The sequence below is a fragment of the Leopardus geoffroyi genome, chromosome E2 (genome assembly GCF_018350155.1).
Source record: "Leopardus geoffroyi isolate Oge1 chromosome E2, O.geoffroyi_Oge1_pat1.0, whole genome shotgun sequence".
Taxonomy (NCBI): domain Eukaryota; kingdom Metazoa; phylum Chordata; class Mammalia; order Carnivora; family Felidae; genus Leopardus; species Leopardus geoffroyi.
The window spans coordinates 5,548,571-5,567,041 of NC_059335.1; the positions used below are offsets into that span (position 1 = coordinate 5,548,571).

Genomic DNA, 18,471 nt, shown 5'->3' on the forward strand with positions numbered 1-18,471 from the left:
CCAAGTCCAGGATGATTTCTGACCTAGTTCTTGCAGAGGCTGTCAAAGTTAGCTTTCATCAGAATCATCTGGAGTACTTGTAAATTTTGGAATAGTACTAGAAGGGTACTGGAAGAAGAGAAAAGGAGGTAGAAAAAATATTTTAAGGAATAATAACCATGGCACAAAAACAGACACATAGACCAATGGAATGGAATAGAAACCCCAGAACTAGACCCACAAACGTATGGCCAACTCATCTTTGACAAAGCAGGAAAGAACATCCAATGGAAAAAAGACAGCCTCTTTAACAAATGGTGCTGGGAGAACTGGACAGCAACATGCAGAAGGTTGAAACTAGACCACTTTCTCACACCATTCACAAAAATAAACTCAAAATGGATAAAGGACCTGAATGTGAGACAGGAAACCATCAAAACCTTAGAGGAGAAAGCAGGAAAAGACCTCTCTGACCTCAGCCGTAGCAATCTCTTACTCGACACATCCCCAAAGGCAAGGGAATTAAAAGCAAAAGTGAATTACTGTGACCTTATGAAGATAAAAAGCTTCTGCACAGCAAAGGAAACAACCAACAAAACTAAAAGGCAACCAACGGAATGGGAAAAAATATTTGCAAATGACATATCGGACAAAGGGCTAGTATCCAAAATCTATAAAGAGCTCACCAAACTCCACACCCGAAAAACAAAGAACCCAGTGAAGAAATGGGCAGAAAATATGAATAGACACTTCTCTAAAGAAGACATCCGGATGGCCAACAGGCACATGAAAAAATGTTCAGCATCGCTCCTTATCAGGGAAATACAAATCAAAACCACACTCAGGTATCACCTCACGCCAGTCAGAGTGGCCAAAATGAACAAATCAGGAGACTATAGATGCTGGAGAGGATGTGGAGAAACGGGAACCCTCTTGCACTGTTGGTGGGAATGCAAATTGGTGCAACCGCTCTGGAAAGCAGTGTGGAGATTCCTCAGAAAATTAAAAATAGACCTACCCTATGACCCAGCAATAGCACTGCTAGGAATTTATCCAAGGGATACAGGAGTACTGATGCATAGGGGCACTTGTACCCCAATGTTCATAGCAGCACTCTCAACAATAGCCAAATTATGGAAAGAGCCTAAATGTCCATCAACTGATGAATGGATAAAGAAATTGTGGTTTATATACACAATGGAATACTACGTGGCAATGAGAAAAAATGAAATATGGCCTTTTGTGGCAACGTGGATGGAACTGGAGAGTGTGATGCTAAGTGAAATAAGCCATACAGAGAAAGACAGATACCATATGGTTTCACTCTTATGTGGATCCTGAGAAACTTAACAGGAACCCATGGGGGAGGGGGAGGAAAAAAGAAAAAAAAAAAAAAAGAAGAGGTTAGAGTGGGAGAGAGCCAAAGCATAAGAGACTGTTAAAAACTGAGAACAAACTGAGGGTTGATGGGGGGTGGGAGAGAGGAGAGGGTGGGTGATGGGTATTGAGGAGGGCACCTTTAGGGATGAGCACTGGGTGTTGTAGGGAAACCAATTTGACAATAAATTTCATATAAAAAAAAAAAAAAGGAATAATAACCAAAAAATTCCCTATTCTGACTAAGGAAACAGACAGATCCAGAAGGCACAGGGGCACCTGGGTGGCTCAGTCAGTTAAGCGTCGGACTTCAGCTCAGGTCATAATCTCACAGTCCGTGAGTTTGAGCCCCACGTCAGGCTCTGTGCTGACAGCTCAGAACCTGCTTCAGATTCATCTTCAGGGTCTGCTTCAGATTCTGTGTGTCTCTCTCTCTCTCTCTCCCCCTCCCCTGTTCATGTTCTGTCTCTCTCTGTCTCAAAAGTAAAAACTTAAAAAAAGTTTTTTTTTAATTAAAAAAAAAAAAAAAGATCCGGAAGGCACCGAGAACTCCCGTTAAAATCAACAAAAGCAGACCCGAGATATATTAGAATTAAATTTTCAAAATACGGTGATAAAAACTCTTCAAAGCAGGAAGACATCTTTCACTTATCAGGGAGAACCATAAGGTTACCTGGTGATTCTTCAACAGAAACTTGGCAAGCCAGAAGAGAGTGGCATCATCTATGCCATGTGCTGACTGGGAGAAATAGGCAGCCAGGAATTCTCTATCCAGCAAGGCTATCATTCAGAAGGGAAGGAGGACAGAGTTTCCCAGACAAGCAAAATCTCAAGGAATTCCTCACCACTGAACTAGCCCTGCAGGAAATGTCAAAGGGGAATCTTGAAGTGCAAAGAAGACCCCAAAAGTGACACAGAAAAAGGATCAAGAAAGTTTCTAGAAACAATGACAAAAGGAGTAATAAAATGGCAATAAATATGCATCAATGAATACTTTCAATGAAAACGTACTGTACATTCCAATCAAAACACATAGGGTCTCTGGATGGAATAAAGCAACCAAACAAAATCAACAAAAAATAAACCCCAGGCCCATCTTATGTGCTGCCTACAAGAGACTCCATGCAGACCTGAAGACACAGATACAAAGTGAGGGTGATAGAGAAACCTTCCTCATGCAGATGAAGGTCCAAAGAAAGCCAGAGTAGCAATACTTAGGACGGACAAACCAGATATTTTGTTCTTGTGTGGCAATTACCCTGCTTTGGTACCAGGGTAATGCTGGCCTCCCAGGGTTATTTTGAATGGGTTCCTTCTATTCTATTTTTAAGATTTTGATGAAGAGTGCCCTAAATTTTGTTTTCTTTTTATTGTTTGCTAGAATTGACCAATGAAGGCAAGAGGCTGTGGGCTTTCCTATGCTGGGAGGTGTTTTATTCCAAATTCAACTTGTACATTTGTGATGGTCTAAGAAGATTCCTTATTTCTTGAGCTCAAAATTCATTTCTCAATCTTGGTAACTTGTGCGTTCTTTAAAATTAAATTTTTTTCTACTTTGTCTAATTTGTTAGTATATCATTGTTGATAGTGATCTGTTATCACACTATATATTTCTGTGGTTATCTGTTGTGAGGTTTCTGTTCCATTTCTCCATTTGGTGCTTGAGTTACCTCTCCTTTTTTCTTAGTTAATGGAGTTGGAGAATTTCCATTTTTGTTTGTTTTGAGAAACCTGGGCATTATTTTCCATGTTATTGTTTATTCTGGTCTCTCATTTCTAATTTTTAAGTTTTTAGTTTTCTTTATTCGTTTATTTATTCTGAGCGAGAGAGAGCGCGCATGCCAGCTGGGGCAAGGGGCAGAGTGGGAGAGACAGAATCTCAGGCTCCTCACTGGGAGTGAAGCCCTACCCGGGACTTGATCCCACAACTCTGGGATCATGACCTGAGCTGAAATCAGGAGTTAGACACTTAACAGACTGACCTACCCGGGTGCCCCAACTATTTTATGAATTTCTATTTTTTCCTTGGTATTTCCTTCTCCTCCTGCAGAGCTGAATGTGGGGCTTTAACTGGCTAACCACGAGTTTGTGAACTGAGCCAAATTCAATTGCTCTAATGACTGAGGGGCTCAGGCACCCCTGTTGTTGTTTTTAATATTTATTTGTTTTTGGAAAGAGAGAATCCCAGGCAGGCCCTGTATGGACAGCACAAAGCCCGAGAAGGGACTGCATGTCACAAACCATGAGATCATGAAAGGAGCCAAAACCAAGAGTCTGATGCTGACCTACTGAGTCACCCAGGCGCTCCTTAAAGGCAAAGACCGTGTTGTGTGTTTCATTCACATTGCAGAATTTGGGTTCCCAATTCTCCAGTTTACATTTGCACACACACTCATTGCCAAGTGATTGTGGGAAGGGTGCACTGGCTGAGGGAAATTTGAGAGAGCCACAACTGCTGGCCTATGAAGCAGACTCAAGCCAGAAATACTGAACTCAGACTATGTGCCTTACAAGATCAGCAAAATAGTGCCAATCATTCTGGGTGACCTTGGGGAGAAACAGGCAAGCTTGCTATTGGGGTGAAATTATCTAAGTAGCTGTGGAAGGCAATTTGGTAATACCTAGCAAAATTATGTATACTTTTTCATCTCTTCGCTAACAGTTTTCCCTCAAATTTACCTGCACAGTACTTGCAAACTTGTACAACAGTGACCTTCAAGTATTCACCACCCCTATGTAAAAGCCAAAGATTGGGAACAACCCAAAATCCTTTGGTAGAAAACCAATGAAGTGGAATAATGCCCAACTATAAGGAAGGAGGAAAATAATCTGCATTTATAATTGCATTAAAAAAAAACACTTTTGGAGAGTACCTAAGGAAACAAAGCTTTGTATTTTGGTGGAGTATTAATAGGTGGATACATGGATAATTATACAGATAATAATTTTATAATGCTTTAAATGATAGGAGGGAGACTTTTCTATCATTTTAAGATTCTCATCCTTAGGATCTATTAAAAACTTGACAGTCAGGGTAAATATTAGTGTCACCTAAGAAAATAGCTTATTCCAATAAAGCAACAACCAGTATTCCACCCTTGGACCGTAGTTCTCATTATATTGCAATTGTTGGCAGGTGTTCAATAATATCCTGCCCAATGTCATTACATTCAAAATGTGCCCAAAGCCATAGAAAACCACCGTGAGGTGACCAGGATCCACTGGCTAGCTCTTACTGGAAACTGAGATGCTGCTTGCCCACAGTCTACCTCATCTCCAATGATCCCCTCCCCAGACGATGGAGGCTTGAGCCCCAGTATTGCCTCTGGTCCTGGCAACCAATGATTATGCCAGGACAGGCCTGCAAGGACCAAATGTGCAAGGCAGACCACCCATTGTAAATAATCAAGCCCTCTTACCCTGTGGAGCTGTGCCAACTTCCCCTCCTGACACTCCAAATATGAGGAAATCTATGTCTAGTTCTTCAAAATCAGAGGCACAGTTGTTGTAACAATCATTTCTTGGGGATGTGGAAAAGAGGAGAATGATCTTTCCTCCAAAATCTTGGACAGGAGCTGCTTTCTGACCACAAGAGTACTGGTACAGTTCTCAAGGCTGTAAGGGGGGGCGTAAAAATGCCGTTGTGGTACATGCCTGGGCTCTTGCTCTACTCTCCAAATGAACTTGAACAGTGTGCCAAAATGCACCTTTCTTCCCCCAGGTACCCAAAATCTCTATGCTGTGTCAAACACCCCAGATTGATATGTAGGTAGGTAAGTAGGCAGCTAGGTCGCTAGGGAGACAGACAGACAGATGTCTTCATGATGGAGTCCTGGTACGTTTTATATTTTTGGAAAGTCATAACCATTCTTTGTTATCTACTTCTTGCCAGATAATTATCTATTGTGGGCTAGATTTATTTTTATTTCTATGGGATCAGTTATACTGTGTCTGCCTTCACTTCTTCACTTGTGATTTTAGTCAGTCTTCTCTATCATTCTGACTTCATTAGAGACAGGTCTGTTGACTTTGAGGGGTTTTCTGAACACCAACTTTTCAGAAGTTGGTGATTGTTCCTATTTTTGCTTTATTCTACAGTTTTCATTCCTGTCTTAGGTTTCAATTGCCTTTCTTCTGCTAATTTTGAGCACATACGGTACTTTCTTCACTTTCTGAGAGACAAGAACGTGATTTGTGCTACAGCAAGAGATGCTACAGAATTCTCTACTAAGCTATGTGGTCAATGCCTTGTGTGCAAGTTTACGTGTCCATGGAAGAAGAGAGTCCTGGTGATTTCTTCTTAGCTGTCTTCCTGATATTCTGATTGATTTTAAGGTTCTATATTAGAGGTTGTCAGTACATTCCTCTGAGAGTAGTACCCAAGAATGGTTTTACTCTTCTCTTTTTTTATCTCAGTCAGCTATATTTTCACATGGCACCGAGACATTCCTGCCACAGTCATGCATTGACGCTTCGTTCCAAAAAGGGTCATGAGTAGATATAAACATAATTCCCTTGAGAATGTACACTTAATAACAGAATGGATCAAGGTTGGGCAGAGTGAAGGGCAAAGGTATCTGGGGACTCCTTTTCCAGAGAACGATGATGAATGTAATAAATATGGGGAAGTCTTTTATCAAAGCGCCAACCTTATTCCACACAGGAGTATCCCTAAGAGAGGTAATCTTTATAAATATATTGAATGTGGGAAAAATTTTAACCAGTCTTCCAATGTTGGTGGTCATCAGAGGATTCATGAGGGAAGAAACCATTGCAGATGGAATCAACCTGGGAGCAGGTTTAGTCATTCATCAAGATTCAGTACAGGTCAGACAACTGGTACAGGAGAGGAAAGCTATATAGGTAACGTATGTGGCAAAGCCTTTGACCACCAGCAACTGCATACTGGACAGAAACCTTATGAATGTGAAGCGTGCAGCAAGAGCTTTAAATTGTGCCCAACACCTACTCAACATAAGTTAACTCATACTGGAGAGAAACCTTACCAATGTAAAGAATGTGGCAATGTCTTTAACCAGTTCTCAACCCTTACAGGATATCAAAGAATTCATACTGGAGAGAAAACGTACCAAGATAAAGAAGATGGCAAGTCCTTTACCCGGCCCTCATCCCTTACAAGACATCAAAGAATTCATACTGCAGAGACACCTTCCAAAGGTAAACGATGTCGTAAGACCTTTAGGCATCATTCACAACTTTCTGAACATCACAGGATTCATACTGAGGAGAAACCTTATCAATGCAAAGAGTGTGGCAAGGCCTTTAACTGGCACACAGCCCTTAGGAGACATCACAGAATCCATACTGGAGAGAAATCTTACCAATGTAACGAATGTGGCAAGGTCTTTGGGTACCTCTCAACCTTTACACAACATCGCAAAATTCATACTGGAGTGAACCCTTACAAATGTAACAAATGTGGCAAGGCCTTTTCCCGCCAGGCACATCTTAGTGTACATCACAGAATCCATATTGGAGAGAAACCTTACCAATGTAAACAATGTGGCAAGGCCTTTCGGTACTTGTCAAACTTTATAAAACATCGCAGAATTCATACTGGTGTGAAACCTTATAAATGTAAAGAATGTGGTAAAGCTTTTAACTGGCACTCAGCCCTCAAGACACATCACAGAATTCATAGTGGAGGGAAACCTTACCAATGTAAACAATGTGGCAAGGCCTTTACCCGGCCCTCAGCCCTTACAAAGCATTACAGAATTCATACTGGAGAGAAACCTTACCAATGCAAAGAATGTGATGAAGGCTTTTACTGGCGCTCAGCCCTTAAGTTACATCAGAGAATCCATAGTGGAGAGAAACCTTACCAATGCAAAGAATGTGGCAAGGCCTTTTCCCGGGCCTCAGTCCTTACAGAACATCACAGAATTCATACTGGACAGAAACCTTACCAATGTAAAGAATGTGGTAAAGCCTTTAACCGGCTCTCAGCCCTTAAGACGCATCGCAGAATTCATACTGGAGTGAAACCTTACCAGTGTAAAGAATGTGGCAAGGCCTTTTTCCGCCAGGAACATCTTGATGTACATCACAGAGTCCATACTGGACAGAAACCTTACCAATGTAAAGAATGTGGCAAGGCTTTTGCGTTCGTCTCAAACTTTATACAACATCGCAGAATTCATACTGGAGTGAAACCTTACAAATGTAAAGAATGTGGCAAGGCCTTTTCCCGCCAGGCATATCTTAATGTACATCACAGCATCCATGTTGGAGAGAAACCTTACCAATGTAAAGAGTGTGGCAAGGCCTTTAAAGGGCACTCAGAACATACTCGACATCACAAAATTCACAGTGGAGAGAAACCTTACCAATGTAAAGAATGTGGCAAGGCCTTTAACAAGCAATCATCCCTTAGACAACATGAAGGAATTCATACTGGACAGAAACCTTACCAATGCAAAGAATGTGGCAAAGCTTTTAACTGGCAATCGGCCCTTAAGAGACATCACAGAATTCATAGTGGAGAGAAACCTTACCAGTGTAAAGAATGTGGCAAGGCCTTTTCCCGCCAGGAACATCTTGATATGCATCACAGAGTCCATACCGGACAGAAACCTTACCAATGTAAAGAATGTGGCAAGGCCTTTTCCCGCCAGGCACATCTTAGTGTACATCACAGAATTCATACTGGAGAGAAACATTACCAATGTAAACAGTGTGGCAAGGCCTTTAAAGGGCACTCAGAACTTACTCGACATCACAAAATTCACAGTGGAGAGAAACCTTACCAATGTAAAGAATGTGGCAAAGCCTTTAACTGTCAATCGGCCCTTAAGAGACATCACAGAATTCACAGTGGAGAGAAACCTTACCAATGCAAAGAATGTGGCAAGGCCTTTACGCACCACTCAAGCCTTACCAACCATCACAAAATTCATACTGGAGATTGACCTTACCAATGTAATGAATGTGGCAAGGCCTTTTCCTCCCAGGTACATCTTAATGTACATCACAGAATTCATCTTGGAGAGAAACTTTACCAACGTAAAGAGCGTGGGAAAACTTTTGATTACTGTTCAACTTTGACTTATTAACACAGAATTCATACTAGAGCAAATCTTCTAAATGTTCAGACTATGACAATTTCTAACGACTGCTCCACTGTTATTCCACATCAGATAATTCATAGTGAAGTGTAATGATACACATTGGGAATGTGGCAAGATACTAAAGCAAAGCTTAAACCCTGATTCTTCATCAAAGAATATATACTGGAGATGATCTTACCAATACAAAGAATTTGGCAAGCCTTTTAATCAGTACTCAAGCCCCATCCAACATCAGAGAACTCATACTGCAGAGAAAACTTACAAAGAATGTGGTAAAAAACGTTTCACACTGCTCAAGCCTTACTCATTACCATAGTTCCTGTTGCACAGAGACGTTACAAATGTAATGAATGTGGCAAACCTCTAGCTGGACCTCACAACTGCCTCAGTATCATAGTTATGATACAAGAACAAAAGTATAACATGTAAAGGGAGTGGCCATGCCTTTAACTGGAATTCAGTCATGACTCAGTATCTCCAAATGCCTACTTGGGGATAATGTATGAATAAGGAAAGACCTTTTTAAATATACACTTTAGAAAACAAACCATACAGAGAGGAAAGTAACCTGAAAGATATAAATATTTGGTCATCTAATTACCTGAAAATCAACTGTCAATAAACATCACAATTCACAGTAGAAAGGAGTACATCGGTCACTCTATTCAGACATTATTCTCCATAAAAATACTTAACCATATGGGATAAAACAAGGTTGAACACTTAGATATCGAATATGCGGGTATGCCTGAAAATAGACACGGGGCTGTTTTTTGCATAGGAATAAGTAATTTCAACGCGTTTTTGTTTTACCTTGGCCCTCTTTAAGATGTTGACTACAAGTATTAATGTATTTGTGCTCCCAAATCACTTCAGAAAATTCACTGATTCCCAGTGGGTGTTGAAAGTATGTGGCTGATTCTTCCTGCATCAAAGATATCAGATGCCCTTCCCTCTTAGGTGGGACTCCTGCATACCTGATTTTCCATGGAAGATGGAGGACAATATCATGTACAATCTATGAACAAACCTAACTGGAGATGTCACTCATGTTTCTAACACTGATGTAAGTTATTACAAAATGGGTGGTCAGAACGTCATTCTTGAACATCTATTGAAACTGAAAACGTTTCTGAATGTTACAAATAAAATGTTTTGTTTATTGGTTTTGTGCAGTCCAGGCACATACTGAGACAAGTTCTTAACAGATGTAGTTAGAAGTAGAGAATACCAGTTGATGTGGTTGAAAGGAAGAAACTTTCACAGATATCAGAAAGAGAGTAACTAACTCTTCCCTAACATGGCATAGGATTGTACATTGACATCTTTTAAGAATCACCTCAGGTCTCAAAGTGTTCTGGTATGCAAAATTAAGGTGTTAACAAAATAGATTTTTATAAGATGTCTCCTTAAAGCCTCTTGGTAACCACAAAGCAAAACCTGTAGTAGATACACAAAACATAAAGAGAAAGGAATCAAAGTACACCACTCTAGAAAATCAACAAATCACAAAGAAAAAGACCAAACGGATAAGAAAGGGCAAGTAATTCTACAACAGCTAAAAACGTGGAAAACAATGACAAGAGTAACTCCATCCATACCTGTGTCAATACTTACTTTAAATATAAAGGGACTAAATTCTCCAACCAAAAGATACATTGGCTGAAAGGAAAGAAGTACACAAACTAAGGATATGTGCTGCCTTCAAGAGACTCACTTCAGCTGTAGGAACACACTCAGGCTGAAAGCGCAGGTGTGGAAAAAGATCTTCCATGCCAATGGAAAACAAAAGAATGTGGAGTAGCCATGCTTACCTCAGACAAAACAGACTTTAAGCCCAAGACTGTAAGAAGTCACTGTGCATGTGCTTACAAAATAGAGGGGTCACCTCATGCAGCGTTTTTAGTTATGTGGTGTTTGGCAGAATGGCAATAAGGTGTTCACCCATTTTTCTTGGGGGAGGGGGGGAGGGACACCAACAAGAGTGTGTTCATGTAACTCATATAGTGTTTAACACTTTGAAAACCCACACATTTTTCCATTAATGTTGGTGGTGTTTGTGCAGGTATCTGAATTGTAGCTTGTGTAATGTTTATGAACATCTGTGTCTTAGGAGTCTCCTAAATGGCTAGTTGATATTCAAAAACCTATTCCTGTCATTTGAGTTGGGGGGAAATAAAAGAACAGTGAATGACACTTTGAGAAACACCTATTGCTTCCAGGTTTTGATGAGTGTGGGAAAATAAATGTTGCAATGAAAATCTGGTACTTGACTGTAACAAGTGATCAATGGTTTTTCAAAACCAACTTGTAGAGGCTAATAAATCTTTTCCACAGTATTCCATTTGCTAACCTCTTGCTGTAATACATTCCATTTTTTTCCTCTCACATATCAATTAATTTGCATTGTTATCTGATGTTTTAAGCCCCCAAATAAGTTATTGGTCCTTTCAGACAGGTTACCAAATTACCTGTCTGTCAAATTTGTAACATTCATCTCTGAGGACTGTTTCTTTGTATGAAATTGCCAGTCATCACTTTTTATGGATCACCTTTGCAATACTTGTGATAGTGGATTTATTTCATGTTGGGTTCTTTCTGTAATGATAGATGAAAACCTTACATTCTACTTGGCTCACACTTTGTAGACCTCCAGTACCTGTTACTAAAGGTTTTATACATTATATATGTATTCACCAAATAGAAAACAGGAATCCTTTCATGTTGCAGAAAGGTAGCTAATGCATGTATTTAGAATGTGTCCGTGTTACATTAAACCAATAGATTTGTATATTCATGTAGTGTCTGCATTGACAAGACATTTAATTGTGTTTGTTGCTTTTTCTCCTTGAGGTACATAATAATCTTTTTGTGCATCAGATTGTTGTGTTGATGTTGTCAACATTTGGTACATTAGAGGTATTTATTTATAAAAACTATTTTTGTTTGTTATATATATATATACAAATCTTTTATAGTTTTTTTTTTAAAGAAATATAACCATCTTTCCCTTAAAAAAAAGAATAAATAGAGGGGTGCCTGGTGGCTTAGTGAGATAAGCTGCCGACTTCGGCTCAGGTCATGATCTCGCGGTCTGAGTTTGAGCCCACATCGGGTTCTGTGCTGACAGCTCACAGCCTGAAGCCTGCTGCAGATTCTGTGTCTCCCTCTCTCTCAACCCCTCCCCCACTCAAGCTGTCTCTTGCTCTCAAAAGTAAATAAACATTAAAAAAAATTTTTTTAAAGAACTAATAGAAACTAAACGAATCAATTCAACACAAGGATAGAACTTTGGTAAATATTTGTCCACACCACACAAAAGCACCTAAATATAAAGCAACTATTAACAGACAAGAATAGAGAAAAAGACAAGATATATTAGCAGGGGACTTCAATAGTGCACCTTCCCATAATGAGTAGATTATCCAGACAGAAAATCAATAATATCAGACTTCAATGCCATTAAGTAGGTGTATTACAACATTCCATCCAACAGGTGCAAGAAACACGTTCTTCTCATGTACAAATGGAACATTCTGTAGTATATGTTATATGCTGGGTCACAAAATCAATCTTAATAAATTTAAGATTGAAATCCTATGAAGCAGGGTGCCTGGGTGGCTCAGAAGTGTCCAAGTCTTGACTTTGGCTCAGGTCACAATCTCACAGTTCTTGGGTTTAAGCCCCACCCCCCACCCCCCAGACTCCACAATCACAGGGTGGAGCCTGCTTGGGATTCTCTCTCTCTCCCTCTTTCTGTCCCTCCCCTGCTCGTATGCTCACTCTGGTGCTCTTTGTCTCCAAAGGAACAAACTTAAAAAAAAAAAAATTCATCAAGTATCTTTTTCAACCACAATGACATAAAACCAGAAGTCATTCAGAAATACAAAACAAAATAAAAATCTCAAGTGTGAAAACTCAACAAAATCCAACATTCCTAAAAGCCAGGACTTGAAAAACATTTGTGGCCCCTGTCAGAGAAGTAGATAATGTGATGCGTATATAAGGTATATGCTGGCTTTAATTCACAATACTGTATTGCCTATTTGAAAGATGCTAAAGGGAGTAGCTCCTCAAACTTCTTATCACACCCAAGAAATTTCTAACTGTGAGGTGATGGATGTTAACTAGATTTATGGTAAATACTTTGCAATATATAAATGTATCAAATCCTTAAGTGACACATATTAGACTAAGGTGTACAGCTTCTCTCTGAATAAAAGTAGAAAAAAAAACCTAAGCAGACTAGTGGTTGTGCATGCATAAGGATAAGGGAATGAGGGTGGTGACCCAGAAGATATTTGCCTCATGAAACCTTGATTTTTAACCTCACAAAACCCTGAACAGAAAGTAAAGCCAAGTCCACTGAAATTCACATTTATTAACAACACAATTGTGTTTACATTCCCTCCTAAAATCATGATGACTGGTTATGGTAGTGATAGAAAACAACTACCTTAGGCATATCATTAATTATAATATGAAAATTATAAAGTATATGCTCATAAAATAAAAAGTAACATTAATTCTTGTCAAAAATAGCTAGATCTTCAGACATAACTTTTTCAAGTAGAGGTGGATCTTCCCTCTTATGCAAATTCAGAGTGTATGTGAAATTGCACTTGAAATTGAGTAACACACAGGCGCTAAAATATCTTGTGCTTGGTTCAATGTTTCTATAAATATTGTCACATCAAACTTACTCTCAAATTGTTTTTCTTAATGCTACATGAGGGTGGTATTTTCACACCAGTAGAATTCAATTTCACAAAAACAAAAATGCATCATATACCACAGTAATTGTAACGAAAACGTCCTTGTTCCAACAGTTTCTTGTTAATACGCTTACATAGTTGAATGTGTCTGATTCTTCCTATCACACACATCATGAAATGTGATCTTTGAGGTGAACACATGTGACTTAACTGGGTGGTTCTGGAGATTGTTGCATCATCATGACTGCATTCTTATACTGAATGGACTATTTCTACATGTCCCCTGCTAATGGATTTAAAACAAAGACCACATGATATCCTACCAACCATGTTTCCACAGTTAAATGAAATAGGGAAGCCATAGCCTGTGGTGGTTCTAATGCCACCAAAGCCTCTGTAGGGAAACCTTGATGTAATTCGCTGTCACTGCACTGGAGAGGACAAAAATTAACTTAAGAACAAGCAATTACAGTCAACTAGGCCTTCCAAAAATCAAGGAAATGCTTAAGGTGTATGCAATAAAACACTCTCCTTCCTTTGCTTCCACCTACTCTGTAAAACCCTTATCACTACCTCCTACAAGTGGACATGCTCAATCATCTGAATAGATCAATTGAACGGTCAAATTAACCCTTGAAAATGTGAATGTACATCAGTTCATCATTTACCACCACACAGTATCACCTTCCATTTTGCCCACTTGCATTGTGGGTCTAAGAGTCAGTGTGACCTCTTTCCCTGCCCCTCGCTGCTCACTCTTGCACGTGCGCCTAAGACCTCAATAAAAGTGCCCTCACTTGCCCAGACTTCACTCTTGGTAATGGCTCCCCACCGCGCCTGCGCAGATAGGTTGCCACCAAGTGTGGCACATGCGCACAGGGGACTTGTAGCACAGACCTCTCCTCTTGGGACTAAACCTACAGTCACGGGCTTCTTTCACCTGCCCAGGTCTATCCAGCATGAGCCTTGCATCTTGGCTCAACCAGACCCATCAATCCCACCTCCAGTGGTCCTTCTCACACACCACCCCCAGCCCCATTCCTGGCCCATGCTTCGCGCCTAATACTGGGCACAGAGCTCAGCTACCCCTGAATTTGCATTGGGAAGAGACCCTCTGCCTAAATGCAGCTTGCAAAGCCCAACAGAGAATTTTCCCTTCAGATTCTGTCAAAGATGACCTCTTGGGCCCTGATACTGCCCTCCATGCCTCCACAGTCAGTCCCTGATCCTCCTTTCAAAGAACAGCTCAGAGGACAGAGTTTCTGGCAGCTCCACTTACTGGGTGGCCCAAGTTGATGCTCAAAATTTCTTGAGGCTCAGACTCAGATAGAGGAGAGTCAAGCACTTACAACTTGGTGAGTCCTTTTCACCTATCTGGTTAAAACAGTGCTTCCAAGGTAACCCAAAGCATCCCATCTTCTGTTCCCGGGACATCCTTTGAGAGTCCACATTTAGAATTAACCAAACACTGGGTACCTGGGGACGCCTGGGAGGCTCAGCTCACATGGTTAAGCCGCTGACTTCTGCTTAGGTCTTGATTTCACATTTGGTGCGTTGGAGACCCACTTTGGGCTCTGTGCTGACAGAACCTGGAGCCTGCTTCAGATTCTGTGTCTCTTCTCACTGCCCCTCCCCCACTCGTTCTCTCTCTCTGTCACTCTCTCAAAAATAAATAAACATTAAAAAAATTCTTTAATAAAATTAACCAAATAGGTAAGGAAAATCAGTGGCCTATTAAATATCCCTCTAATCCACCCTTCTTTTCTCTTTCCCAATCTTTTCTCTATATTTGTGCCATTATATCCAACATTGTTTCAAGATTACTGATGATGAAAAAGAAGAGAAGCCATCTCTCATCCCAGGAAGGCTCACCCAGCATCCAAAACCCACCTGGAAAAAATGAATGTGCAGTACCCAACTCCCAAGGCACTTGGAAAGATTGACGCATGTAATGTGGGTCTGATTCCCTGCACAGTATCTTGGACACACTGCATCCTCCTATACCTAGAGCATGGAAAAGATGCTCATTAACATTCAAGAATGAGTACCTATTATGTACCCCAAACAGCCTTGCTCAGACATCCCTGCCTTATCTAGTCCCTTTCCAACTTGCAGGGGATGAGCAGAAAAGGCCATCTTTCCAGAAGCTGTTAATCTTCACACTGGCAACAGCAGTGTTTATGTTGAGATAAGATGGTTGGGTGTAAGGGGCTCGGGTGTGCTCTTCTGCTTTCTCTAGCTTAGTGCTATTGGAAATGTAGTCTTGGGTTGCCAGCCTCAATGACTGTTAAAAGTATAAACTAATGACCTTCATCTAGTCCTAGGGAGTCATGATATCTGAGTGTGGGGCCCTAGAATCTTTTTTAATGGTAACCTGAAGTGATTGGTATATACATGAAATTTTGACAAGCAACGTTTAGAAAAGTTCTCAGCTTTGCCTTCCCGTTGGGATACCCTGTGTAGTTTTTTGCACTACCATCTCCAGTGTCCCAACCCCAAAGATTTTGGCACTTAGTTCTTGATGGGGCCTAGCATCAATTAGGTATTAATGAAGTGGCCCAACGTATTCCATTGTGAGGCCAATGTGAACACTGAGGCTCCCAGGTACATTTCTTTTTTTTAATGTTTATTTAAGAGAGAGCAAGCAAGTGAGCCAGGGAGGGGCAGAGAGAGAGAGAGGGAGACAGAATTGAAGCAGGCTCCAGGCTCAGCTGTCAGCAGAGAGTCCAAAGCAAGGCTCGAACCCACAAACCATGAGGTCATGACCTGAGCTGAAGTTGGACGCTTAACTGACTGAGCCACCCAAGCACCATGCTCCCAGGTACATTTCTGAGGATGAAGTATAGGGTCTGGTCAATAGGGAAACCTCTATGGGGAAGGCTGCTCTGTATACTATTTGATATGGGAGATTCAATTTACCCACACATTCCTGATGTACCAGAGTTTGTGCATGTCTGCAACAGACAAGAGTACCCAAAAGTGGGAGAGAAGTAAATCACATTGGGGCCTCTACTTAGAAACTGCCTATGTGTAAAGATTTTCACCTGCCACCCAAAAGCAATGGAATAGCCTTCAGATCACACAGTCCCTCATTGGCCATGGGGAGGCATTTGGGTTTCACTGTGAATGCCATGGAAGACATTGGCACAGAAGGGAATTCTTTAGAGGATGTAGGAACATGACAAGAGGGAGACGGGATAGGTCCCTCTGTGACCACCACAGAAATAAACCCAGGTTTCCAGAATCAGTCCATTGAAGCAGAGCTTTCAAAATCACAGTTTAAGGTCACGTTTTCTCCTTTGATCTTTGGCCCTTACCTCTGTCATCTGGTGCATTCATTCCCACTTACCTGCATGTGTGGGTAATGTCTCCTTTCTCTTCACATGTCAGGGCTCTTTCCTTTTCCAGAAATCTTGACCAGATCCAGAGAGAGCAAGACCTATTTACCAAGAACAAAAGAAAACAAAAAACATGAGTCTTGCCGGAGAATCTAGGATTTCAACTCAAGCATTATGTTTATCAGAGAAGACAGCATATTACAAATGATATACAAAATTATTTCTCCCAACCCTGTTTCCTGGTGGCCTCTTTAGAGCACTTGGGAAGCCTTTTCAATGTCCCACTCCTTAATTCCAATTTGAAGTACTAGTGAGTCAAAATAAAGAATAGATAGCTGCTTGTGCAATGTGTACAACAATATTCCATGCCATTTAGGTCCTAGAATTATGTCTAATCTAGAGTGAGGATCATATTACCTCAGGGCAAAGGGAAGGTTCAAGTAAAGATAAAACATCATAGGGGCGCCTGGGTGGCGCAGTCGGTTAAGCGTCCGACTTCAGCCAGGTCACGATCTTGCGGTCCGTGAGTTCGAGCCCTGCGTCGGGCTCTGGGCTGATGGCTCAGAGCCTGGAGCCTGTTTCTGATTCTGTGTCTCCCTCTCTCTCTGCCCCTCCCCCGTTCATGCTCTGTCTCTCTCTGTCCCAAAAATAAATAAACGTTGAAAAAAAAATTTTTTTTTAAAAACATCATAAATACTTCCTCCTTTACACCAACAAATGCCTTATTAGTTCCTTTTTGAAATGATGTCCTTTATGGAATTTTAAGATACTTGAACATACCATAATTATAGGATACTGATTGCCTTTTGCTGAAAATAAAAGAGTGATAAATGAGAGAATATCTGTGACAATGTGCAGAACAAAGTGGAATCTTAAGAGATCAAGGACTAATATGAACTTTTATTTGCAAAGGCCAGGATCTCCAGTAAAGAAAGGTGAGAGCTTTCACTTTCTGGGTGAATCTGGGAGAGAGACCCTGAACCAAGTGAATAAAGTCAACATGAACTGTAACGAATCAAATTGATAACCAGTGTCCTGATGCAGAGAACGACTCATTGCTGCTGTGATATAGTTCCCAAAAACACAAACCAAACACAAATCATGGTATAATTCCAAACATGCAAAATACAGCAGCTTTATACGAATTTCAAGCGACATATTGGTTCCATGTCCTATCATCTTTAGTGTATTTTAAATAGTCTCTCTCTCTCTTTCTTTTTTAAGAAATCTCAACAGCAAGGCTCTCTTTTCCAAAGACCCACTTATTTTGGGCCCAACAGTCATCTGTTTTGTTTGTTCATGTTCATTAACTAGTTTACATAGACTCAGGCCACACCCAGACAGTCCCTAAATATTACATATTCTCCCCCTTCACTGGGGTCCTGAAACCCCAGTTGGAGAGAATGGAGAGAAGGCCCAGGGATGTAACACAGGAATGTCCTAAAGAGCTGAATTTGACTATCATAAAAGGGATAAATACTAGTCCAAAAGAAATTTGCCAGACAGGTCCATCAAAGGTTAAGAAAAAAAAAATGTTTTCAAGCTCTACAGTCATAGCATTTCAGTAAGAGATGAGGACACAGGCCCTGAGCTCAGTCAGGACAAGATTTACCTGAGAAGCAGCCGTTTCTTCCTCTCCCTTCTGCTCTCAAGTGCTTTCTGAGGTGCTAGTAGGTGGAGAAATCACACCTGTAGGCCTTTAAAGGCCTCACCACAGCCTCTTCACCTGCTTTCATCACCTCAGAGGCAGAAGAATCTTGAAATGCAGTAAACGCTGCCTTCTCCTTGACTTTGCCACAGGAGAGATTCAGAATAAAGGAGCTCCTCCGGGGACACTTACCTGTGAGTTTCTCCTTCCCGGTTTCAGATGTCCTCCCCTCCTACAGACAGCCACACTTCCTGCCACAGCTCAGAGAATGGGGCTGCACTGACCTGCCCCTTCCAAGTCCCCGCCAAACAGACTATCATCAT

General features: G+C 40.9%; 2 protein-coding genes across 2 annotated transcripts in view; one reads left to right on the top strand and one right to left on the bottom strand.

Annotated features, from left to right (window-relative positions):
- LOC123578471 (zinc finger protein 736-like) overlaps nt 1–18,471 on the bottom strand; it is a gene marked incomplete at its 5' end in the record, with an annotated part of 71,623 nt that continues 53,152 nt past the window's right edge. The window contains 2 exons of the mRNA XM_045441344.1: nt 1–108; nt 16,512–16,601. Of these exons, the coding sequence (XP_045297300.1) occupies nt 16,549–16,601 (53 nt within the window). The remainder of the gene's footprint in view (nt 109–16,511; nt 16,602–18,471) is intronic.
- LOC123578470 (zinc finger protein 345-like) lies at nt 5,847–8,876 on the top strand. The gene is given in 3 exon segments (XM_045441343.1): nt 5,847–7,989; nt 8,074–8,330; nt 8,778–8,876. Coding segments are annotated over 3 exon segments (2,499 nt in total).